Raw genomic sequence first — 27,102 nt, forward strand, 5'->3', positions numbered from 1 at the left:
TTTCTTTCTTTCTTTCTTTCTTTCTTTCTTTCTTTCTTTCTTTCTTTCTTTCTTTCTTTCTCTTTATTCCTTTCTTTCTGCTTGTCTTTCTTTCTGTCTTCTTCTTTCTTTTCTTTTCCTCTGTCCACATAGGATATCATCCTTATCAGCAGGTACTCTGCCCAAAGGGAATGCACATTTTTAATCTCTGAAACGTTTTTTAAAGAACAGTCTTAACCTCAGATCACTCTGGCTCTCATTGATTGGTCAATAATAGGTCCTACTTGGTCATTATTTGAGTCCTGATTGGCTCAGAATGAATGTGAATAGCAATTGTTTCAGTTTTGCCCAGAAACTATAAGGGTCTTTCCCTCCTAGATTTATTTTTTTAAAGGCCATTCTAGGGGGAGAATTCTGGAAAGATGGTGGAGTAGGTCAGAAAATTCCAAGCTCTCAAGATTTCCCCCCACAAAAGAGTGAACATAGGCACCTTAGAGCAAACAAAGTGTGGGTGCAGATAAATAAGAATAGGGACACAACTGGAGTCTTCCTGGGACAATTTGAGATCAGAAAAAAATTCCAGGACAAGGTTTGGTCCCATTGAATAGTAAACACCTCCAGACTAGGTTCTGTTTTAATAATAAGCAGCAAGTGCTGGGGCTGGTTGGTCTGAGAGGCTGCCTTGGCTCCAGCCATAGGAACTTTCACCCCCCGGGGTTAGTGAGGGGACTTGGTAGTCTGAGCCTGGGAAGATCAAGGGAACCTCTGCTGACAAGGAACACCAGACCCAGTTGTGCTGCTAAGAGCAGAAGGGGTGAGAAAGAACCAGCACACGACCAGTAAGTGCAGAAGCAATGGGGCAGAAAGCCCCTGGCTGTAGGCACTTACAGGAGGTTGGGCATTTGGCTTTGGTTCCAGGCTAGAGGGGAGAACTGAAGATCTGGGGCAAGAGGCACCATCCCCCACAGCCCAGGGCTAGAGATGATTACAACAATTAAGCTATTACCACAAAAAATGCACAGGAAAAGGAGAAAGAATCCAACCATAGAAAGCTATTATGGGAATAAAAATGACAGGGGTTCATCTTCAGAGGAGGATGTTGAAGTAAAGAAACCCCCAAAGAACAACATCAAATGGTCACCTGTCCAAAATACATTCATAGAAGATTTTTAAAAAGACTTTAAAAATCAAATGACAGAGAAGGAGGAAAAACTAAAAAAGAAATATGAATAATACAAGAAAAGCAAGAAGGGTATGAAAGGAAAGTCAACCAATTAGAAAAGGAAATCCAGAATCTTAAGGAAGAAGATGACACCTTGAAAATTAGAATTGGGCAAAGTGAAGCCATCAGAATTATAAGAGATCAAGAAATGCTCAAACAAAATATGAATAATGAAAAAATAGAAGAGAAAGTGAAATATTTTATAAGAAAAAGAACAGATTTTGAGAATAGATCAAGAAGAGAACATATAAAAGTAGTTGGACTAACTAAAAAGTTACAATCAAAAAAAGAATCTTGATACAATAATACAAGAAATTATTAAAGAAAATTGTTTTGAAGCATTAGAAAAAGAGGAGAAAGTAAAAATAGAAAAAAATTCATCAATCATCACTTAAAAGAGATCCTATGAGGAAAATGCACTTGCATATCATAGTCAAATTCTGAAACCCCCAGCTCAAGAATAAAATATTAAAAGCATCAAGATTAAAACAATTTAAATATGATGGTGCCACACTTATAATTACACAAGACCTAACAGCAAAGACATTAAAGAACCACAGATCTTGGAACACAACATATCAAAGAGCAAAAGAACTGGGGCTCTGGACAAAAATATCATACCCTGCAAAGTTAAGTACTATCCTGAATGAAAAAAAATGGACATTTGAAAAACTCTCAGACTTTCAAGCCTTTGTTAAAAAAATCCTGAACTTAATAGAAGATTCAACATACAAGAACCAAGAGAAATATAAAGCTCATACCAAAGACTGATTACAAGGAATTCATAAGGATAGACTGTTTACTTTTTTTTTAATTTTTAATTTATTTATTTTTAAGCAATTGGGGTTAAGTAACTTGCTTAAGGTTACATGGCCAGTTATTTCTGAGTGTGGTGCTGAGTATCTGAGCCCATATTTGATCCCCAGGTCATCCCGACACTGGAGCCGGTGCTCTTACTCTCTGAGCCACCTTGGCCGCCCCTTGACTGTTTACTTTTTATATATGTAAAATGTATGTATAAGATTCTTATTAATAATTGGATAGCTCATAAGAAATATTGGAGTAAACCTGAGTATGATATGAATTTAAAAAGTAAAACTATTTAGGAACAGCTAAAAAGAGTAATTATTTTATATAAATGAGGTGCAAGAGGAAGAATTGATACAGAGGAATTAGATGAGGGAGGAGGGCTGGTAGTTCTGGTAACCTACTTTCATTGGGAATGGGTTTGAGGGAACAATACATATATATTCAGAAGAGTATAAAATTCTTCCAAATTCAGAAGAAATAAAATGGTAGGGGCATAGGGAAGAGGGAGAGGACAGGGGATGGATCTTTAGAGGGGAGGGTGAGGGAATAGGTAAAGGGGGATATGGAAAGGTCTTTAGATTTATGGGACTGGGAGGATGGGGGAAGGATCCTAGGAGGGGGGTAGGCAAGTAATAGAAGGACAAGGTAGTGGGTAAAAGTAAAGTAGAGGAGGCAAGAGGGTTAGGAAACAAAGATATGCACAAACATAGAAACAAAATCAGGAGTAGAGTATGTTTGGGAAAGCATATGTCTATATGTGTGTGTGTGTGTGTGTGTATCTATAGCTATAGAGAAACATATCTAAACTTTATTGTAGCCTTCTGGGGGAGGCACAGGGAAGTACAAAAAAAGAACAAAATAAAAAGGTGCACAGCAGAGAACAAAAGAAAACTTACAAGGAAGCAAAGAAAAGAGGATCGTTTTCAACACAAAGTGCCTTATTTATCATACAGGCTTTCTTGAAATGAAAATTTATTGTTACATATTTTGAATCCTCTCTTATGTTCTGCTGTGCACACAACATGCTTTTTTTTCTTTCTTAGTAAAAAAGAAAAAGAAAAAAAAGAAAGTGGGATATTTATGTGAAAGAGTATACAACACAAGAAATACCTGCATTACTTCTACTCTCAGGAAAAAATCAGGCAGTTCTCATTAGTTAGGGTAAAGATTTCTGAGATAGGGATAGATAGAGATGGGAGATAGGGATGGCTCTAGTTTCTTAAAAATAAAGTTTTTTCCTCAAAAAAGAAAAAGGCCATTCTTTGCTTCATTTCTTATTAAGCCTTAATTACTGAAAAGGCTTTGGTTCAGTCAGACTGAGACCTGTTAAGAACCTTAGCTTGAAAAGGCCAAAGATCCCCACTGCATCCTGGGCCATCTCCAGTTGTCCTGATCTATGTCTGGCCACTGGACCCAGATGGTTCCAGAGCTAAAAGTGAGGCTGGTGACTTTGCACAACCCTTCTCACTTAAATCCAATTCACTTGCATGTCATCACATCACCTTCTTGATGCCATGGTCCTCTTGGAGAACAAAAGACAAACAGCAGAAATCCACATCATGAGTCAAGGAGATTTACCTTGTATTTTTTTTTTTTTGCTTTTGGAGGGCAATTGGGGTTAAGTGACTTGCCCAAGGTCACATGCCTAGTTTTTGTGTTAAGTGTTTGAGGCTGGATTTGAACTCACATCCTCTTGACCCCAGGGCCAGTGCTCTATTCACTGTGTCACCTAGCTGCCCCAGATTTACCTTGTATTACCAGCTATTTATTGTTTCCTGGTCCACCAGCCAGGACTTTCCCTTCCCTAGAATCCCCATTAGGGGTTTCTTAGGGATTGCCTCCCTTCTTCACTGGTGGTTAGTTAGAAACATTCACCTCTTCATCGTTTCCAGAAAGCAAAGCCTCCTCTCAGCAGTGTTACCCATGAGCCAGTGAAACCCAATTTGTCTGGTTCAGTCCCAGTCCCAGCCCAAGTTTTCTAGGGCTTAATTGGCCAGGAGACTGGGCTCCTTTCCCCCATCCCTTGCCTTTTGTGGCACAGTTAAGAGTTAAATTTCCTAGCTCCAAGCCCCTCATTCCTCATTTCTTATTAGGCAATTAAGAGAACAACACCCTCATCTCCATGACCCACCCAAGCCCATTGCCTCACCCTACTGTGACATGGCATTCACCTTTTAGTGCCACATCTGCCCTTTGTCTAAACACTCTGTGTAAGTTGGAGCCCTGTGTGGCTCTGGGACTTTGATCAGGGTGCATCTTCCATTTCATGTCTGAGTCACCAACCTTGTACTGCCCGTGAAGTTGTGGCCAATGGGGTCACACATCTATATCATTCCCTATTGACATGTTCGTCTTTCCTTGTGAACAGTACAATAGCTACAGTGCACAGCTTATGAGTTAGAGCAAAAGCCATATTTTTTTTTTAAAGTTTTAGAAAGGATATAACATCCCTTGTGCTCAGCAAATCAACCAGAGTTGAAAGTGACAGGCTTGTCGAATTCCAGAAAGGTGTCTTCTCCTAAGGAGAATTAGGCATTATCCTTTCAAAGTCTCCCTTACATCAAAGAATCACAACAAAATTAACCTGATGTGATTCTGGTTGTACTGTCTAATACTACATTAAAAAAAAGACCTAAACTTCAAACAATTCCTTCAGCCTAGTCATTAGACCATCCAAAAATTCCATAGATTTGCCTTCTCTAATTGCCTAGGTCCTTCATACCACTCCTGAGCTGGCTGGCTCTGTTCCTATACAATTATAGGACTAGTGATTTCCAAAAAGCCATTGAATGCAAATAATTCTTTCTCCATTCCAACACAAATCTCAGAGTAAATTCCCAATGACAAAAACCATTCATTCTAATCTACTAAAACAGGATAGTGTCAAATTTACATTATAGGTGACTTCCTAAAGTTAAGAAGAGCCTTGTGTCTCTAGGCCTCCCTTGACACAATTGGGGGATAACCATCAACAGTACAAAGTTATCAGGTCACAGCAAGGGCAGGAGGGCATATCTCACTCTTTTTGCATTGTCCTTTTGTACGAGGGAAAATCACCTTTGATCCCCCAAATCCAATTTTTCTTGCTGCTTTGAAGGTAAACTGAGTTATGAGAAAACTTCCTAGAAGAGAAGGCTTAAAGTACCAGTTTGGAAGGCCTAGGAGCAACACAGTCAGGGGGCCTAAAAGATGATTTACCAAAACTATCTTCAAGGTAGAATTCATGAAGGCATAGAACATATTCACAGCAGACTGCTTATAAAACGGACACAGGCAATTTACTCTCTAATCTCCCAAAGGTGGGTAAAATCTCATGGTAAGCAACCATCTATAGAAGCATCATCAGAAGCGTTAACCAAAAGCACCCAGGCCAGTCTGGCTCAGCTTCCTCTCTACCACCCATCTCCCACTTCAAAAAGATAATTTCATCCCAACCCTGCATAACTAAACCAACTGTTAAGTTTAGTTTAACAATTATAATTCAATCATTCTGGTCTGAGCCTGACTCTGACTATTGGCCTAGCAGTTTACATTTGATATTGAAAAGAAATGGGAGTCTTGTATGTCATTTACCAGTTAACAAAAGTAGATTTACTAAATCACATCAAGGAAAGAATGTTTAACAAGAATATGTATGCATTGAGGGCACCTTGGATTGATTCACTGAATGAACTTTCCTTGCCTCTGAGCTGCCCATGGTGTTCTGCCAGTCAAAGTAACCATGACTAATTGAAGATTTAATATTAGCTAAAGACATTTTAAAATAGGTGAGTTGATTAGAATATAGTGTTACTGAGGCTAAATTTATATAAATCCAGTACCCTACATGAGCTGGTTAACATTAGACCTTGCCACATAGTTTATCCAGATCATAAATTGGTCTTGGTGAAAGAATATGGGTATTAATAAAAACCTAACTCCACTCAGAGAGCATGTACTACTTACTAATGGTGTGTTGAGCTGCACAGATTCACAGACTATTATGATGAATGAAGGAGATCACAGACTCATTTTAATTGGATAGAATTTCTAAATCTCCCAGCCACCTAAGGTCCGTTTCAGAGTTTATTCTTGGCTTTGCCTTTCTCTTTTTGCTTCCACAGGGAATTCATTCTCATTACTTCAAAATCTCTTCTATGTGGATGAAATGCCAAGTCTTTGTCACCATTCCTGGGGCAGCTAGGTGGCACAGTGGATAGAACACTGAGATTGGAAACAGGAAGATATTTTTCTGAGCTCAAATCTGTTTTCTGACACTTAGTAGCTGTATTACCTGCTTTCCTAATCTTTAAAAAGACCTAGAGAAGGAAATGGCAAACCACTTCAGTATTTTTGCCAAGAAAACCCCAAATGGAGTCATGCATGACTGAAGATGACTGACCAACCCACAACCAAATCAGTATCACCAACTGTAAAACCAAACTGATCATCTTTCTCCCTAAAGTTATTCTCTTAACTTCCCTGATTCTATCAAAGGCAGAATGCTTCTGGCGTGACCCCTACCCATGTTCAAATGCTGGGAGTTATCCAGTCAATCACTAATCTATAATCAATCAAACACTACATATTTTTTCTCTGAAATATTTCTTGTGCCTATTTCTAAATCTTCACCACAATAGCTACCATCTCAAGAGTCCAATTTTTTCAGTAACTTACATCTTTATTACCACAACCTTCTAGCTGCCTCCACCCATTTAAACTATGCAGAATAGTCATCCTAAAGCATTGTTTTTGTCATGACATCCCTCTTTTGAAAACATTGAGTGTAGGAGTCTAAAGCTTTTTCCTATTCCATCAAGTTTAAATTTGTTTACCTAGTAGGATTGTACTTTGTTTCTTTTTGTACCTAGCCCAGTGTTTTATTACACAGACCCTTAATAAATGTTTTGTGGCTTAATTCATTCCTTCCTCCTAGCCCTTCCTTAGTTTTTCTCCTTCCCTGATATCACCTTCTCTCAATTCTTCTGCTTACTTAAAATCTTACCCATCCTTCAAGATCCATTTCAAGAACCAACTCTTTCATGGAAGTTTTCCTATTTCTGTTCTCATTGATCTCTCTGAAAATCTTATGGCAATATGATCCATATCACGCTATCTAATAATATAGTATTCTTACTTGGTGTTCTCATCAGCTCCCATAGAATGAATTGTCATCTCTATGTGGATGATTCCTAGATTATTTTTTATCTGGACTTAATCTCACTCCTGACCAGTCTCACATCACCAACTGTCTATTGGACATCTTCAACTAGGTAACTTGCTGATATCTCAAACTCAATGAGTCACACACAAAACTCATCATCTCTTTGCCAAATCTTTCCTTCTTCACCTCTTCCCTATTACCACTAAGGTAACCACTATCCTCCTATGCACCCAGGCTTGCAACCTAGGTGTTATCCATGAATCCTTGAATACAATCAATCACCCTCCTATCCAATTTGTCACCAAGTCTTGTAATTTTTACCTTTGTCACATCTCTCATATACATCCTTTCCACTTACACAGCTGCCATATGGCTACATGTCTTCATCACCTTGTTTCTGGACTATTGCAATAGCCTGATGGTTGCTCTCCCAGGCTCAGGTTTCTTCCTGTTCCAGTATATCCACTGTAACATTTAAAAAATTAAGGTAGTTTGAGGGACAAAGTTCCAAGCACAATCAATGTATTGGTTGGTTGGTTGTCTTTTATTCTTGAGGGATCAAAATGAAATCACCATGTTGGGGGTCAAGGTACATTGTCTCCAACTATGATTGATCAGCAAAGCTCTACCACGGGGGGGGGGGGGCACAAATAGACCATATGAACATTTGGAGTTGAGATAACTCTAAATTTGTGCATCTCAAGTCTCTTTTGAGCTACTGCAATTCTGCTTTGCTCATAGTGCCTTCTTTGCTGCAGGCACACCATGCCAAGTGGTTCTGTGCCAGTGTCTCCCATGTCTCACAATTGATGCCAGAGAGACCTTGAAAGTGTCCTCATATCACTTCTTTTTTTTCCAATTAGTTAGATCTGACTTTATTTGTGTGAAAAGTGTTTTGTAGTTGTGTTCATATAGGTCTTGGGTTTGTTTTGGCAGGTAGATGCCCAAATATTTTATAATGTCTACAGTAACTTTAAATGGGACTTCTCTTTCTGTCTCTTGCTGTTGAATTTCTTTTTTTTTTTCATTTTTAAAATGCTTTATTAACTTCTGATTTACATCATTCATTTCCACCAGATTTTGAGTTACAAATTTTCTCCCCATTTTTTTCCTACCCACTGCCCCAAAATAGCAGTCCCATAGCAGTCCCACGGGATAGCCCCTCCTCCAACCTGCTCTCTCCCATATTTTCTCCCATACCCCTTTCGACTTTTCCAGTAGGGCATGGTGGATCTCTATGCCCCAGTGCCTGTATATCTTATTTCCCAATTACATGTAAAATAGTATTAATAATAGTGTATACATATATATATATATATTTAAACATTTGATTTTAAAACTTTGAATTCCAGATTCATTCCCTTCCTCCCTTGTCACCCACCCTTACTGGGAAGATAAGCAATTCAGTATAGGTTGTACATGTGTAGCTAGTGCCAAATAATAACACAGTATCTAGATATATTGTAAAAGACTGACTATATTTCCCTCCCTCCTATCCCACCTCCCACTTGTTCTATTCTCTACTTTGATACTGTCCCTTTTCAAAAATAGGTGCTTCCAACTTCCCTCACCCCCATCCTGCCCTCCCTTCCATCATCCCCCCTCTCATCCCCTTCCCCCCTACTCTCCTGTAGGGTGAAATACCCTATTTAGTCTATATTTCATTCCCTCCCCAAGACAAATTCAATGAGAATAAGCTTGACCCACTCCCTTTTGCCTTCCTATTCTTCCCCTCCATTGTAACAGTTTTCCCTTGCCTCTTCTATATGATATAGTTTACCCCATTCTGTCTCTCCCCATCTCCTCTCATTATATTCCTCTCTCACCTCTTAATTTCATGTTTTAAGTATCATCCCTTGCTATTAAATTGATCCTGTGCCCTCTATCTATGTATACCTGTAAACATATATATGCACATTCACATATGTATTCATATGCCCATATACCCTCATATATAGACATATATATATGTATATATATATATATATATATATATTTCAATTCCCTTCAACTATTTTCATACTGAGAAAATTTCATCAGTTACAATTATTGTTTTTCCATGTAGGAATGTTAATAGTTCAACTTTGATAAGTTCCTTATGAATTCTTTTCCCTGTTTACCTTCTCATGCTTCTCTTGCTTCTTGTATCTGAATATCAGATTTTCTATTCAACTCCGGTTTTTTCATCAAGAATGCTTGAAAGTCCTCTACTCTACTGAATGATCATATTTTCCCCAGAAACATGATACTCAGTTTTGCTGGGTAGGTGATTCTTGGTTTTAATCCCAGCTCCTTTGACCTCTGGAATATCATATTCCAAGCCCTTAGATCCCTCAGTGTAGAAACTGCCATATCCTGGGTTATCCTGATTGTGTTTCCACAATATTCAAATTGTTTATTCCTGGCTGCTTGTAACATTCTCTCCTTAATCTGGGAATTCCAGAACCTGGCTATAATATTCCTAGGAGTTTTCTTTTTGGGATCTTTTTCAGGAGGTGATTGGTGGATTCTTTCAATCTCTGTTTTGCCCTCTGGTTCTGTATCAGCAAGCACCCCAGCGTCCCCAAGGTGTCTGCCAACACAGGTTCTTAGATCTGTTTTGTTAAAGGAAAGCAACTCAAAATGGGTTAACAAGCTTACTTTAATCAGTCAAACATATATCATTTACCTAGTTCAGGGGAAAAAGGTCAGTACCCCGAACTTCAGAGTATACAGACAGAATTATCAAGACAGAGAAACAGATCAAGTAGACAAGTTTCCAAACTGTCCAACCATTACATCCATACCAAATCAACATCTGGGTTTTTCAAAGCCGGGGGTCTCTCAACAATGGCTTCCCAGAGTCTCATCTGATCAAATCACAGAACACTTCTCAAAGTGATCCCCAAAACAAAGCCTCAAATCAGGGTTTATATAGCCTTCTCCTGGCTCAGAGAATGTAACAACCTTCTGGACCCACTGGCCAATCAGAAAGTATCTACTGAAAAACAAGCCTCCCACCCCAGGCTCCAGGTGCACTTTAGCCTAGGGGCAGGGAAGATCTTTAAAATTTACATTCCCATTACAGGTTCTAAAACATCAGGGCAGTTTTCTTTGAGAACTTCCTGGAGGATGATTTCTAGGTTCTTACTTTGATCATGGCTTTCAGGTAGTCCAATAATTTTTAAATGATCTCTCCTGGATCTATTTTCCAGGTCAGTGGTTTTTCCCATGAGATATTTCACATTGCCTTCTATTCTTTCATTTGTTTGGATCTGTTTAACAGCATCTTGATTTCTCACAAAGTCATTGGATTCCATTTGTTCCAATCTAATTCTGAAGCAATGATTCTCCTCAGTGAGCTTTTTAAATTCTTTTTCCATCTGGCAAATTCGACTTTTTAAGGCATTCTTCTCCTCATTGCCTTTTTGAGCCTCTTTTGCCAATTGAATTAGTCTATTTTTTAAGGTGTAATTTTTCTCAGTCAGGCTGTTGACTCTCATTTCATAATTTTCTTGCATCCTTCTCATTTCTCTTCTCAATTTTTCCTCCTCTTCTCTTATCTGCTTCTTAAGATCCTCTATGGCCTGTAACCAACTCATATTTTCCTTTGAAGCTTTTGGTACAGGAGTTCTGACTTCACTGTCTTCCTCCTGTTCCATGCTTTGCTCCTTTTTGTCCCCAAAATAGGAGTCTAATGTTGGAATCTTCTTTCTGCTTTGTTTCCTTTGCCTGGTCATGTCACCTCTCAGTCACTTGACCTCTGGGCTTTTTGCCACAATAGGACTCTGCCACCAGACAGGGGAGCTTTCGTCCCAAATGCTGGGGTTTTCTCAGCTGCCGGAGGTATTAGATGGGTGCCCTCTCTGAGGCCTCCACACGCTTTGGCAAGCTGGACACATACCCCAGGACCTCCACCCTAGACAGCAATCCAGATCCAAGCAGGTTAAAGGAAGAGCGATTACCCCTCAGACTGGTTGCTTGGTCCCCCTACACTCTGCAGGCCAGGAGCTGAAGCTGCCACGTGGTGCTGGCTGGTTGTGCTGGCACCTCAGCGGCTTCTCGCCCTGGGGGCAAAAGTCGACTTGGTCCTTCGCATCTATGTGTTGATAAATCTGTAAAGGGCCACAGCTGCTGCTGATCTTGAGTCCCTCCAGCTGTCAGCTGGTCAGACCCACCTTGGGGCTAATACCTCTGGCTCAAGTGGGCCTGGGCTCGGCTCCCAGAACACTGTGCTGGCCAATTCCTGCCAGCTTGCCGAGCTGTTCTCAGTGGGAGGTTAGCTTCTCTGTGTCATTTTGTGAGTTCTGCAGCTTCAAAGTTTGTTCAGAGTCCCCTTTTTACATTGATTGGAGAAGGTGGAAGCCGGAGCTGCTCAGAGGTCCTGCTTCTACTCCCCCGTCTTGACTCCACTTCCCTTCATATCACTTCTAACTTCTATTAGAACATTTGTCTTGTGTGAGTTTTCCACAACATAGTCTTTTAGGCAAACATATGTTTGGCATTTGAACAACATGGCCAGTCCATCAGAGTTGTACTTTCTGCAGTAGAGTTTGAATGCTTGGCAACTCAGCACAAAAAAAGACCTCAGTGTCTGGTACCTTATCTTATGAGGTGATCTTCAGAATTGTCCTAAGACAATTCAAATGGAAGCAATTCAGTTTCCTGGCATGGCACTGGTATACTGTCCAGTTTCACAAGTGTACAACAATGAGGTCATCACAACAGCTCTGTAGACCAGCCTAATAGCTCTTCTCTCCCACACTTTCCTTCAGAGACTCCAAGACAATGAGCTAGCTCTGGTAATGCATGTGTCAATCTCATCATCTATGTGTACATCCCTGAAAAGTATAGTGTCAAGGTAAGTGAACTTATCCACAGCATTGAAATTTCTCCATTTGCTGTAACCAATAGTTCCACAGATGAATGGTGTGGTGCTGGCTGGTGGAGAACCTCTATTTTCTTTGTGCTCATTGTTAGGTCAAAATTTAACAAAAGCAGCAGATAAATGATCCATACTTTGTTGCATCTCAGCCTCAGAGTTTGTATAATCAATTTACTAGTAAAGTGTGAATTTACCAATAAATAGGATCTCAGCTTCCCTAGCAAAGCTAAGACTCCATTATGAGGTTAACAATACTTTTTATAGTTTGGGGGAGTACAAAAAATAGCAATGCTAGCATCATAGATAAAAAAATATAAATGGATGGAAATTGGGAATGAGAGCTAGCAACAACCCCCTCCTTCCCTCCCATGACTAAGAGATGCTCATTGTTTGAGTCTGGCTGCATCTGCAAGGACAGAGATAGCAAAACAGACTTCTTAGGATAGCAAACCAGACATCCTTGAAGGATAGCTGGTGGTCTAAAAATACTAGACCAATCTCCCTGATATCCACCTGCCTCCTTCAAGGGTAACAGATTTCTTTGACACATGAATAGAACAGTGATTAACAAGAGAATTGGATTTCTGAACTTAACTCATTATAGGTCAGCTAAATTTCTGAACTGAGTACATGGACAAAGAATCATGACTTAGGCAGTTACAGGACAAAAATCAATTAATTGTAAATAAGATCAATTTTAAGAAGCCGCAGAATCTGTCTGATTATTTCACTTCCATTCAGCTGACAAAGTGATATGTTACTTCCCTACTCAATAAATTCAGTGGTTCCCTATTGTTTCTAGGATAAAATATAAAGTCTTCTGTTAAACTTTTAAAAACCTTCATAATCTGGGGGTGGGCAGGTGGCACAGTGAGTAGAGCACCGGTCCCGGAATCAGGAAGACCCGAGTTCAAATCTGACCTCAGACACTTAATACAAAACTAGCCATGTGATGTTGGGCAAGTCACTTAACCCCAGTTGCCCTACCTTCCCCCCTCCAAAAAAAAGCAAAAAAAAAATAAAACAAAATCAAAAAAATAAAAACTTCACAGCCTGTCTCTTTCTTTCTGATCTTCTTACATTTTATTACTCTTCCTTTACTTTATCATCCAACAACACTGACTTTCTTTCTGTTTCTCACACTCAACTCTGCCTTTTTACTAGTTGTCTCCCACACTGAATGCTCTTCCTCTTCATCACTGCTCCTGACATCTTTTAAGTCTCAACCCAAATCCTACCTTCTATGAGAGACCTTTCTTAGTCCCTCTGACTTCCTTTCCATTGAGAGTACCTTCCTTCTCAGATTATGTCCCATTAAATTTTAGGTTTTCATACTCTCTCTCCCAATAGAATGTGAACTCTTTGAGGGCAGAGACTGTTTTTTGTCTTTCTTTGTAATTCCAGCACTTAGCATAGTGCCTAGCACATAGTAAACAATAAATGATTGTGATAATGATGATAATGATGACCACAAATGTAAATCCTAAGCCAAGTATCCTTTTTTATGTAAATTCTATTTTTTTCAAATTACTTGTAAAGATAGTTTTCAACCTTCATTTTTATAAGATTTTGAGTTCTAAAATTTTCTCCCTCCCTTCTTCCCCTCCTCCTTCCCCTAGATGACAAGAACCTGATATAGGTTATACATGTACAGTCATGTGAAACATATTTCTGCATTAATAATGTTGTGAAAGAGGAAACAGAACAAAAGGAAAAAACACACAAAACCCCAAAGAAATTGAAAATAGCATTCTTTGATCTGCATTCAGACTCTATCAGATCTTTCTTGAGATGTGGATAGCATTTTCCATTATGAGTCTTTTGGAATTGTCTAGTGCCTATGGCAGCATAGAGGTAGGGACTCACTTGAGCAGTCCCTCAAACCCCTCCAAATACCTTTAAAAAATGACTCAAAACAAATTATAGAGGAGTAGAACCCACAAAAAGGCAGAGTGAAACAAATTTCCAGCACAAGACAACTGGAAGGATCAATAGGAAAGTCTGTTGCACTGGGGTAAGAGAGGAGCACAATCTAGTTCAGGACACTCCAGCACAGACCTGGCCCCAGCAAACCAGTAAGCATGTCTTGGGAGGGACTGAATCAGCAGCAGCAGCAGCTGCTTCCGTAGCTCTAGGCCCGCAGACAGTAAGGGGGTTGTACCACTGGTCAGAAGGGGTCTTTTTTGCTAGCACTAACACAGGACTTTGTGGCTTTGCACATACTTGGATCAGGGTTGCAGTCCTGATTGGCAATTCCAAGGGAAGGAGGAACACTAGCATAGCAAAGCTTGAGGCCAAAATGAAAAGGGGACCCTTCTCACAGTTCCAGGGCAGGAAAGACTGATTGGGGTCACCCAAAGACCAGAGAATAAGCCTTTGATCACACCACCTTGGAAGAACTGAAAACTTACAGGGCCCTGGAAGTATCTCTGAAAACAGATGCACAAAACCTCTGAAGCTTGGGATAGCATGCCCTCCACCCCGGAAGCAGATACCTACTTTAACAAAGAGTTAAAAGTCAAGTAATAGGCTTGGAAAATGAGCGAACAAGAGAAAAAACTCTATCAAAAGTTGCTATGGTAACAAGGAAGATCAAAATACACACTTAGCAGACAAGGAAGTCAAAGCTCCTACAGACAAAGCATCCAAGAAAAATATGGATTTATGTTAGACCATGGAAAAGCTCAAAAAGGATTCTAAAAATCCAGTAAGAAAGGTAGAGGATAAATTGGGAAGAGAAATGAGAGTGATGAAAGAAAATCATGGAAAAATGAATCAAGAAATAAGAAAACAAAACCAAAAACAAATCTCAACAAAACAAAAAACAAAATAAAAAAAAAGGAGACAACGTGAAATATGTCATTGGAAAGGCAACTGACCTGGATAATAGATCCAGGAGAGAGAATTTAAGAATGATTGAATTACCTGAAAACCATGATCAAAAAATAATCCATACACTGTCTTTCAAGCAACTATCAAGGAAAACTGTCCTGATATTTTAGAACCAGAGGTTAAAATAGAAATGGAAATAATCCACTGATCACCTCCTGAAAGAGATCCCAAAATGAAAACTCCCAGTAATAATATAGCCAAATTCCAAAGTTTCCAGGTCCAGGAGAAAATATTGCAAGAAGCCAGAAAGAAACCATTCAAGTATGGTAGAGTCACAGCCAGGATAACACAAGATTTAGCAGCTTCTACATTAAAGGATCAGAGGATGTGTAACGTGTAATATGATATTCTAGAGGGCAAAGGAGCTAGAATTACAACCAAGAATGAAGTACCCAGCAAAAACTGAGTATAATCCTTCAGGGGAAAAAATGAATATTCAGTGAGATAGAGGACTTTCAAACATTCTTGATGAAAAGACCAGAGCCAAATAAAAAATTATATTTTTAAATACAAGACTCAAGAGAAGCATAAAAAGGTAAATAGTAAAGGGAAATCATAAGGGACTTATTAAAGTTAAACTGTATACATTCCTACATGGAGAGAAGATATCTGTAACTCATAAGACCTTTCTCATTATCAGAGTAGTTAGAGGGAGTACATACAGACAGATGGCACAGGTATGAGTTGAATGAAGGGATGATATCTAAAAAGTAAAATTAAGGGATGAGAGGGGAATGTATTGGGAGAAAGGGAAAGGTAAAATGAGGTGAATTATCTCACACAAAAGAGGCAAGAAAAAGCTTTTACAGTGGAAGGGAAGGGGGAAGATGAGGGGAAGTGAGTGAACCTTATCCTCATCAGAATTGGCTCAAAGAGGGAATAACATACACACTCAAATGGGTATAGAAATCTATCTTACCTTACAGGGAAGTAGGAGGGGAAGGGGATAAAAGAAAGAGGGGGTGATAGAAGAAAGGGAAGATTGGGGGAGATAGTAGTCAGAAGCAAAACACTTGAGGAGGGACAGGCTGAAAGGAAAGAATAGAATAAATGGGGGGGAAGGGAATAAGATGGAGGAAAATACAGTTAACAATAGAAAAAATTTTGAAGCAAGTTGATAAAAGTCTCATTTCTCAAATATAGAGAGAAATGAGTCAAATTTATAAAAATAAGAACGATTTCCAAATTGATAAATGATCAAAAGATATGAATAGTCAATTTTCAGATGAAGTAATCAAAGCTACCTATAGCTATATGAAAAAATGCTCTAACTCACTATTGATTGAAGCAATACAAATTAAGACAATTCTGAGGTACTACCTTATACTTATTGGCTAATAAATGACAAATGTTGAAGGTGACATGGGAAAAATGAGACATTAATGAACTGTTGGTGGAGTTTTGAACTGATTCAACCATTCTGTAGAGCAACTTGGAACTATGCCCACAAAGCTATAGCACTAGGTGTACCCTTTGACCTAACACCACTACTATTTCTGTATCCCCAAAACAAAAAGGAAAAGAACCTATATGTTCAGAGATATTTATAGCAGTTCTTTTCTTGGAGCAAAGAATTATAAATTGAGGGGATTCCCATCAGTTGGGCAATGTCTGAACAAATTGGGGTATGTGATTATGATGCGATGCTATTGTGCTTTAAGAAATAATGAGCAGGATATCTCAGGAAAACCTGGAAAGACTTATATGAGCTGATGCAAAGTGAAATGTTCTACAAAGTAACAGCAATATTGTAAAATCAGCTCTGAATGACTTAGCTATTCTCAGTAATACAATGATCTAAGACAACTCCGAAGGACTTATGATGAAAAATGTTATCCATCCCCAGACAAAGAGCCGATTGTGTCTGAATAGATTAAGGCATACTTTTTTTTACTTTATTTTTCTTTTTGTTCTGTGTTTTCTTTCACAACATGACTATTATAGAAATGTTTTGCATGACTACATATGTATAACCTATATTGAATTGTTTGTCTTCTCATTTGGGGGGGTGGGGAAGGAGGAAGGGAGAGAATTTGGAATTCCAAATTTTAAAAAGAAATGTTAAAATTTTTTTTACATGTGCCTGGGGTAAAATAAAATACTAAATAAATGAAAAAAATAAAAGAAATGTCCTTTAGGAAAGGAAGGGGAAGGATATATTGGGAAATGAAAGTTATATAAAAATAAAAGATATTGATAAAATGTTAAATTTAAAAAAGAATGTAAGTTTAAAAAAAAAAGAAGAGCTAAGTCTCTCATAGTTGATCATGTCACAATATTGCTGCTACTGCATATAGTGTTCTGGTTCTGTTCATTTTACTCAGCATCAGTTCATGTAAGTCTTTCCAGACTTTTCTCAAATCCACCTTAAGCCAAGTGATCTTAATCATTTTTGTTATGGATCCCATTGGTAATCTGGTGAAGCCCATGGACTTCATCTCAGAATAATGTTTTTAACCACTTAAAACATATGGGATTACTAAGGAAACCAGTTATAATGAAAATAAAAATATAGCCTTTTCCCATCCTAGTTCATAGGAACCCTTCAGATCTATGCACCGATCCTGTGGTGGTCCACGGGTCTTAAACTTAGAACCCCTGGAAAGCAGAGTTCATATTTTATGCATCTGTATCTTCAACAAAGTGTTTGAGGACATGATCTAACTGATTAATAAATACCTGCCAGATAAATGAGTTTATAGGCCTTTCTCATCCATTCTACAGCACTTCTATGATTCAACAGACTCTAAAATAGAATGAGCTTCATGTACTTAAAACCAATCATTTAATCTTTTTACAAATGGTCTGAAATGGTCTTCGAAGTACTAAATAAAGCTTTTAAACCTTTTTTTAGCAGAATTTCAAATTGGAATTCATGACTGAGGTCTTTGGTAAACATTTTCTAACATGACTTTTGTTTTTCTTTAAGAAAAAAAAAAGTGACTCACTAGAACTGGGCTAAGCCTGGAAAGTGAAGTGGTTACCAAAATACCCCACAGAGAAGGAAATGTTAAGTGTGCCTTCCTTGTGGGTATTGCTTCATACAAAAATGGTTTAACTTAACTACTTATTTACTGGTTTAAGAGAGTTAATAGAACTTTTAAATAAGCCAACTCTAGAGAATTGCTTAGTGGGGTGAATAGGACAAAAACCAGGGAAATGTTCATTTAAAATATTATATATTTTTTAGATAATAAAAATTTTAGATAAGAAGCTGAGAAGAACAGCTAACGTGCTAGATGACTGACAGGATGATGGGGGCAGCTAGGTGGCACAGTGGATAGAGTGCCAGGCCTCCAGTCAGGAAGACTCATCTTCCTGGGTTCAAATCTGGCCTCAGACACTAGCTGTGTGACACTGGGCAAATCACTTAACACTGTCTGCCTAAGTTTCCTCATCTGTAAAAGTAGCTGGAGAGGGAAATGGCAAACCACTCCAGCACCTTTGCTAGAAAACCACAAATTGTGTCATGAAGAATCAGATACGACTAAAATGACTCATCAACAAGAAAGATGAAACTCAGTAGGGATAAGTACAGAGTCCTTAGTGTAGGTTCTAAAAATCTTCTTCCTTCAAATTCAGTCAATGAACGTCTATCTATTAAGGGCCTATTATGTGCCAGATATGATGCTAGATGCCAGGAATACAAGTTCAATGTATGAAATAATCTGTACTCTCAAGGAGCTTACATCCTAATGGAGGAGACAACAAGGACATTTATATAGAATACAAGGAATTAAATACAAAGTTGTCAAATTCAAGGTAGTTTGTGAGGGTGGACACTAGTAATTGGGGGGATCAAGAAAGCTTTCATGTATAAAGAAAGGTGGTACCTGAGCTGCATTTTGAAGGAAGAGGGGAATTCTGAGGTGGAGGAGGGGAGAAATTCCATTGCAGGCCCATCAAGTAGCCAGCATAAAGACACAGAGGTGGGAAACAGGGTGTCTTTGGTGAGTAGAGATGGCCAGTTGGGTGGGTCCTAGAGTGGGGCTGGGGGAATAATGTACAATGAGTCTAGAAAGGTTGTGAAGGTGGGCACTTAATAATTGCTTAATAATGTCCCATAGTGGGCACTTAATAATTGCTTATTTTATTTTTACCTCTGTAATGACTTCTCTCCTTTTTTTTCTACATAGAGCTACTACTGTGGTTTAGGCTCTTGCTCAGACTATTGCCATGGTACCTAACTAGTCTCTCTGCTTCCAATCTTTTTTCTCTCTAATTCATTTTGAATGAATGAATGAAAAAAGAACTTACTAACTGCCAAGAGTAGTCCCTGCTCTCAAGGATCTCAAATTCTAATAGGAGATAACATATATAGAAAGGCTCAGGTGTAGGAAACTTTTGATGCAGGAGTTTTGATTTTGTTGTCTTCTTCTGGTTCCATGTTTTGATCCTTTTTGTCCCCAAAAAAGGATTCTATGGTCTGATTTTGCTTCTGCTGCTTGCTCATCTTGCCATGCAATTACTTGACTTTGAGCTCTTTGCCACGGTAGAACTCTGCTTCCAGAGTGAGAGAGCTATGTCCCAAATTGCTGGGGTTTTCACAAATGTTGTCAGAGCTTAGGAGGTCGTTCTCTCTACAGACACCCCAAGCTCTGGAACACTGGCCCCCACCCCAGGACCACCACCCAAGACCACGATGCAGGTGAAAGCAAGAGTGATTACCCTCTGAATGGTCGCTTGGTCCCCCTACAATCTGCAGGCCAGGAGCTCTTGAGGCAGCCACAGGGCAACAGCTGCAGCCAAACATGCCTCCTCCACCTTTTGCCCTGGGGGCAGCTCTTCTGTCACCTTGCTCCAACAGGTTTCCTCACTGACCTTTTACTTTCTCTTTGGAGTCTATGGGTTGAGAAGTCTGGAAAACATGACAGCTGCTGGTGATTCACTCTCTTGAAGTCTGCTCAGGCTGGTCTGTGCTGCTGTTTGGGCCACCCTAGAGTGGGGACGGGCTGCTCATGCTGGACTGCAAGGTTGCCTTCAGTGGGAGATTTGTTTCTCTCTGTCACTTTGTGGGTTCTGTAGCTCTAAAATTTGTTCAGATTCATATTTTATAGGTATTGGAGGTGGTTGGAGCTGGAGCCAAGTGGAATTCCTGTTTTTACTCTGCCATCTTGGCTCCACCCCATTTCTGTAGGGAAGATGATGGAAAGGCCCAGTGGTCATTAGAATGCAACACTAAGGCAAGTGGTCCAATGAATACCTTCTTTGATAATGGCTTAACATGTAATATTAGGGCATTTTGTCTTTAAAAGGACTCAGGGACTATTCTCCCACCACTCTGTCCTTCTGTTACTGGGAGGCAGAGGCCAGTCTTCCCTTCTGTGCAATCATCATGGGCAATGTGTCTACACTAAATTTCTCCTTCTTGTTGTCCTACAGTATACTCAAAACTTCTCATCTTTAAAACCTCCAGTTTTCCCAGCAGGAAAACTGGAATATAGTATGGCAGAAACTGGGCATAGACCATTATCTAACACCATATACCAAAATCAAGTCTAAATGGGTGCATGATCTAGGTATAAAGGTTGATACTGTAAGCAGTCTTTGAAAACAAGGAATAGTTTACCTGTCAGATTTGTGGAGAGGGAAATACTTTATGACTAAACAAGAATTAGAGAACATTATAAAATACAAAATGGATAATTTTGACTACATGAAATTTTAAAGCTTCTGTACAAACAAAGCCAATGTAAACAAGATTAAGAGGGAGGTGGGAAATTGGGAAAGAATTTTTACAACCTATGTCTCTGACAAAGGACTCATTTCTAAAATATACAGAGAATTGTCAAATCTATAAGAATACAATTCATTCCCCAATTGATAAATGGTCAAAGGATATGAACAGGCAATTTTCAGAGAAAGAAATTAAAGATATCTATAGGCACATGAAGAAATGCTCTAAGTCAATATTGATTAGAGAAATGCAAATCAAAACAACTCTGAGGTACCACATCTCACCAGTTAGATTGGCTAAGATGACAAAACAGGAAAATGACAACAGGAGGATGACAAATGCTGGAGAGGATGTGGGCAAATTGGAACACTAATACATTGCTGGTGGAGTTGTGAACTGATCCAGCCTTTCTGGAGAGCAACCTGGAATTGTGCCCAAAGGGTTATAAATAATTTCATATCCTTTGACCCAGCAATACCACTCCTAGGGTTATATACCAAAGAGATCATAGCAGCTCTTTTTGTGGTGGCAAAGAATTGGAAATTAAGGGGGTTCCCATCAATTGGGGAATGGCTGAACAAGTTGTGGTATATGCATGTTATGGAATACTATTGTGCTATAAGAAACGAGGAGCAGATGGACTTCATATTTACCTGGAGAGGCTTATACGAACTGATGCTGAGTGAAAAGAGTAGAACCAGGAGAAATTTGTACACAATTACAGACACAACGTATGTGTGATGACCAACTTTGATAGACTGGACTCTTCTCAGCAATGCAGTGTTATAAGTCAATCCCAAAAGACTCATGATGGAGAGAAATACGTGCATCTGGAGAAAGAACTAGAAAGAACTGAGTTTATATCCAGATTGAAGCAAAGTACCTGATTTATGTCCTCTTTACCATTTTTCATTCCATCTAATACAATCTGTCTTTATAACCTGACATATATGTAATGTGAAAGTATTTACAGATCCTATACTTGACTGTATGCCACCATGGGGGGGAGGGGAGGGAGGGGGACAAAATGTGAAACTCAAGAAATTGTGGAATTGAATCTTGCAAACTAAAAGTAAACAAACAAATGAAAAAAAAACTCTCCAGTTTTCCTAGATGAACACCCAACTCCCATCACACTAACGACCCCTCTTAAACTTTGCTATAACTCCCCCTTTCAAGTTTGATAACCCAAATGTGATTTGATACAGTACGTTTTTGACATAGCTGTCAAATCAGCTAATACAGAGATCTGAACCTAGTATTCCCTGACTCAAAAATCTTCAGTGGCTTTCTGTTAGCTACAAAATCCTTATGTTGGCAACCAAGTCCCCATCCCTTGGAGTCCCTACCTGGGCACCCTTCTATATTTCTAGCCTTTTTTCATACTATTCACCTTCACAAACTCCACCTTCCAGGCAATTCCTACTAGCTGTTCTTTGAACAAGATATTACATCTCTCACTTCTGTGTCTTTGAACAGATAGTCCTGCATGCCTGGAATGTGTTGCCAGCTAACCTCTGCTTCTTAGAATCTCTACTTTCCAGTTCAGGTGCTAGCTACCTCCTATATAAGGTGGTTGTTGTTCCCTCCCCCTACCCCCCCATACACCAATTGTTAGTGCTTTCTCCTTCCTGGAAATACTTTACATTTATTTACTTGTTAATGTACATGTACTTTTCCCAGTAGAATTTAATCTTGGCCTGGGTCTAATTTCCTTTTGTCATTTATTACATTCCTCCAGTAGAATTGAAACTACTCAAAGGCTAAGCCAATCTATTTTCTCTGTACCCCCATCACTTAACACTGTGATGTGCGCATAGTAGGAGCTTAATAAATATTGTTGTCAAATATATATTAGTGGAATTGAATTAGGGATTAAGAAGTCCTCCTTACTGCTAGTGCCTTCCTTCTGAGATTATGTACCATTTACACTGCAAATATTGTTTGTATATAATTGTTGGAATAGTTTATTGTCTCTCCCATTACACCATGATCTCCTTGAGGGCAGGGATTTTTTTTTTTTTTTGCTTTTCTTTGTATACTGTTGTTCAATTGTTTCAGTCTTGTCTGACTCTGTGACCCCATTTTGGGGTTTTCTCGGCAGAGATACTGGAGTGCTTTGCTATTTCCTTCTCTAGCTCATTTTACTGATGAACAACTGAGGTGAATAGCATTAAGGGACTTGCCCAGTATCACACAGCTAGTACTTGTCTGGGGCCAGATTTGAATTCAGAAATATAAGTCTTGATTTCTAGCCCTCTATCTACTTTGCCACCTAGCTGCCCCTTCTTTGCATATACCCAGAACCTAGTAAAGTGCCTGGAACATAGTAGACACTTATTAAATACTTGTTTGCTTGCTTTGGGAGAAAGGGAAATTTTAGTCTTGATATAATGAAAACTTTAATAACATTAATGCTGTCACAAAGCAGAATGGCTTGCTTTAGGGTGTGGTGTACCCCCTCAATCAAAGTCTTTAAACAAAAAGTTAGGTGAACACTCCTCCAGTAGGTTAACAGGACAATTCTTGTTTGGATATAGGTTGGGACTAGATAGGATCTGACTTCCCTCTAATCTAGACTCAATGATTTTGTGATGAATGCAAGAATCTTCTTCCAAAGAGTGGAGTAACCAGACAGTAGGCCATATTCTTAAATAATTGTCTATTCTCCAAACTTCTTTATGTATCAGAGGCCCACTCCCACTCTCCTATTACTGTTTCTTCCCTCTAACAGTCAATAATCGCCTTTAATTTCTGAGTGAAATGTAATAAAGCCAAGTTATTATTGTCCCATCCATCTATTTGTTATTGTTCAGTCATGTCCTACCCTACAGCACACTAATACCGTCCACGGGGTTTTCTTGGAAAAGATACTGGAGTGGTTTGCCATTTCCTCTTTCAGTGGATTGAGGCAAATGGAGATTAAGTGACTTGACCAGGGTCACACAGATAGTATGGGTCTGAGGCTGGATTTGAACTCATGTCTTCCCGACTCCAAGACTAGCTCTCTATCTAGTGTACCACCTCGCTATCTCCTCTCTCTAGTTACAGTATTTAAAAAAACAAACAAAAACAACTTTGCATAGCCTTCTCTTTTTATGACTACCTATTTCAATGCTTTATTGAGGTGCCCCAAGCTGCCACTGCCAGTGGGAGTGGTCCAACTTTTCTGGAGAATGAAGATGATGAAAACCAACAAATGATGAGGCGGATATAAGGCAGTAACACAGTCCTGGGCAGGAAAGGTGTTAGTCTTTCAGCATATTGAAGTAGGGAATCTTGAGAAGGTCAAGGGATAGGATGGCACTGAGATCTTTTAATTGCTAAGGAGTAGTAATTTGTAAGGGTGGGCAGGGAGGTGTCGAAGTGAGTCATTTTATTGAGTTCAAATCTGACCTCAGACATTTACTAGCTGTGTGACCCTGGGCAAGTCACTTGACCCTGTTTGCCTCAGTTTCCTCACCTGTAAAATGAGCTGGAGAAAGAAATGGCAAACCGCTCTAGTGTTTTTGCTAAGAAAACCCCAAACGGGCTCGTGGAGAGTTGGACATGGCTGAGAAACAAGTCACTTTGTCTGCCATAGTAGGGGTACTAAAAAAGGCAAAAACCAGTCTGTCCTCAAGAGACTCACAGCAATGAGACAGACTGCAACCAACTGCGTAAAAAAACAGGATATGCACAGGATAAACGGGGGCTTATCGACAGAAGTCTGGGACTGCCCTTAGTCCTTACTGTGCGGAGGGGGAATCTGAGTGTCTGCGGCAGAATATGAACTCAGGCCTGAGTGACTTCGAAGGCCCGGCCCGGCTAAGCCCGTTAGCTAGAAACCAGGAGGTCACGTCGATAACATAGTTCAGTTTTCTTGGCTACCAGATGACATGATCCCAACGCCGTCCAGGTACATAACAACCACACTCCTCCAGCTTTCCGTAGGAAACCTCCAACTTCTGCAACCCTTCCCACTTCCGGTCCCAAGGAAAGGTCGGGAGTAGGGAGAGGGGCGCAGAAGCTCTCCCGGGACTCAAGTCCCCAGCGTCCAGCCAGGATCTAGGAGGTGGAACCTTGGGGAGGGGGGCGCGTCACCGAGTTGCAGCTTCCGTCCGGCTTGTGATTGGTCGCTGCTGGCCGCGTCCTCCCCGCCCCCCGTAGAGCATAGCTGGATGCTGATTGGACCTCTCCGCTGAAGCACCAACGAAGGCGGGAAAGAGGCGGGCCGGCGCGGGGTCAAACGGGGTCGCTGGCGGCGGCTGGCGGGAGATTCCAACATGGCGCTGCAACCGAAGGAGGTGCTGGCCATGGACTGCCAGGCCGAGTGCAGCTTCATCCGCTTCTTCCAGGCCATGCCGCCTAAGCCGCTGACCACCGTGCGCATCTTCGACCGGGGCGATTACTACACCACGCACGGCGATGACGCGCTGTTGGCCGCCCGGGAGGTATTCAAGACCCAGGCTGTCGTCAAGTATATCGGGGTGACCGGTAAGGGCAGCCTGGCTGGGGGCCGGGGCCTCCTTTCCTGGCTTGGCCTGGGGCGGGGGTCCGGGGACTGTGGAGAAAATGCCCGCCGGGCCTCAACATCCTGCTTCCCTGGCCTCCCAGCGCCTCTCCTTCCCCCTTCTGGATGTGGGAACACGCCCCTTTTAAGAGTCAGGGTTAAGAGCTTTGCATCCTTGCTCACACTACCCCTGTGGGGGCAGGGAGTGTGTCATCCAGGGCTATTCCGCCCCTCCCCCATCCTGTTTTCCGAAAAGAACAGAGAAACCACTCCTGCAGACTAGGTGGAGTCGGGTCTGCAACCCTGATCCCCTCCCTCTATTCAGTTGCCTTTTCCCCCAATGCAGTAAATATTTATTTAGCTTCTGTTGTTTGCCGGGCATCTGCTCTAAAGGCTTAAAAGTATAAAAACGGGTGAAAGTGATTCCTTCCTTCAGGGAGCTTACCTTCTGTTCCTTGGGTGCTGGCGCTCATCTTCACCCCGCCCCCCTCCGATTTAAAGAGCTGAGCTTCTGTGCCCGAGTTCAGGAAAGGGAGCGAGGGAGGTGAGTGGGGGACCAGGATTTCATTATCTACGTGGTGTTTTAAAAAAAATCATTTTACAGATACGAAAACTTAACCAACGAAACCTCTTTTATCAGACTTTGTGCCTTGATTTTGGGTTTGGAAGATGGTCAGTCCTTTTGAGTGGAAGGAAGGAGCTCTCGACTTAAATGAGGTTCTTCCTGCTTTGCTCCTTATTATCAGCATAAACTTGTTAAATGGGAAGGTTAGATGAAATGCTTGAGGTCTTCTCCGGCACTAAAACTCTCATAGATGTCCAGATGTTACTTTTTCCCCCCAAGTACCAGTTGATCATCCTAACATCTTCATCCCGGATTCATATCCTTTTTCTGATCACACTGATTTCTGTCTTTTAAGTTATGCTTCTGATTCTTTACAGTGGTCAGATAAAGTTTAAAGTTTTATTTTTAAAAGGTTTTTGGCAATTCATCCATTTTCCAGGTATAAATCATCTTGCTATAAACTTTATTACACCAAACGTAAAAATAGGTTTGCAAAGTTATTAACAAATGTTACCTCCTTTTAACCACACAGCTCCCTGGGGAAGTAAGTGCTATTTTTCTTATCCTGATTTTACAGATGAGGAACTAAGGCAGAGGTTAAGTGACTTGCCCAGAGTCACAAAGCTAGCAAATGTCTGAGGCTGAATTTAAACTTAGATCTTCCTGGTTACAGGTTCAGTACTTTTTTTTTGCTTTGCATTACATCTAGATACTAGTATTGGGGAGGCTAGCATATTGTTAAGTGCTCATTTAGGAATGAAGAATAGATTTTTCATAAGAATTATACTCTCTTGTAGCTGTCCAAATACCTTGAATTGCTGTAAGTCAAGAGAGTTTCTTTGTAGACTAGGGTAAGCTTATTAAGCTTACCTAAAGCTACTGCATAGCTGACTTTTCTCCAGTCTCTAACTACCCTTCAGTCTAAACCCCGCAGTTTAGCTCTGAATCATATTCCTTCATAGCTATTCATTTCCTCCTCAAGTTTTTTTTAGAGCACTTTGGATTTTTCCTTTCGTTCTTTCAGTCAAACCCTCCTTGAGAGCAGCGTCTTTGTTCTTCAATATTTGTATCACCTGAATGCCTAAATAAATATTTGTTGAATTTGCTATAATTACTGTACTTTATTATTGTTATTTTGTTCTGGACCTGGGATTTCATTGTTGTAGGAATTCCAGGTGGGGAAATTTACTTTATTGAATGCACTATGGCAGTAGTTGGAAACTCAGTGCTTAAAGAGTTGCTCCAGGGCACTGAGTGGTTAAACCACTTTTTTAGGTTAAAGCTTGACTACTGGTCTTCTTGATTTTGAGGCTTTGCTCTTTAACCACTACTCCAGCTATTATCAGTGTCACACAATTATTTGGTGACCAGAAATGTCTTAAGGTTGGAGTGACTGGGGTATTTGGGTAAATTAAGCCTATTGAGAATTTGTAGTTTAAAGATGATTATGAAACTTCA

The 27,102-nt window shown here is 40.1% G+C and overlaps 2 protein-coding genes across 2 annotated transcripts in view; one reads left to right on the forward strand and one right to left on the reverse strand.

The window, feature by feature from the left end:
* CALM2 (calmodulin 2) overlaps positions 1-27,102 on the reverse strand; it is a 490,104-nt gene that overhangs the window by 315,729 nt on the left and 147,273 nt on the right. The gene's annotated exons all lie outside the window — the stretch shown is intronic.
* The window catches only part of MSH2 (mutS homolog 2), a 68,000-nt gene continuing 65,686 nt past the window's right edge, over positions 24,789-27,102 (forward strand). Inside the window, exon 1 of the mRNA XM_069071646.1 lies at positions 24,789-25,063. Within this exon, the coding sequence (XP_068927747.1) occupies positions 24,853-25,063 (211 nt within the window). The 5' untranslated portion in view covers positions 24,789-24,852. The remainder of the gene's footprint in view (positions 25,064-27,102) is intronic.

Source organism: Petaurus breviceps, unplaced genomic scaffold, assembly GCF_028583685.1.
Source record: "Petaurus breviceps papuanus isolate PSGF00001 unplaced genomic scaffold, PetGlider_PUasm1.0 90842, whole genome shotgun sequence".
NCBI classification, from domain to species: Eukaryota; Metazoa; Chordata; class Mammalia; order Diprotodontia; family Petauridae; genus Petaurus; species Petaurus breviceps.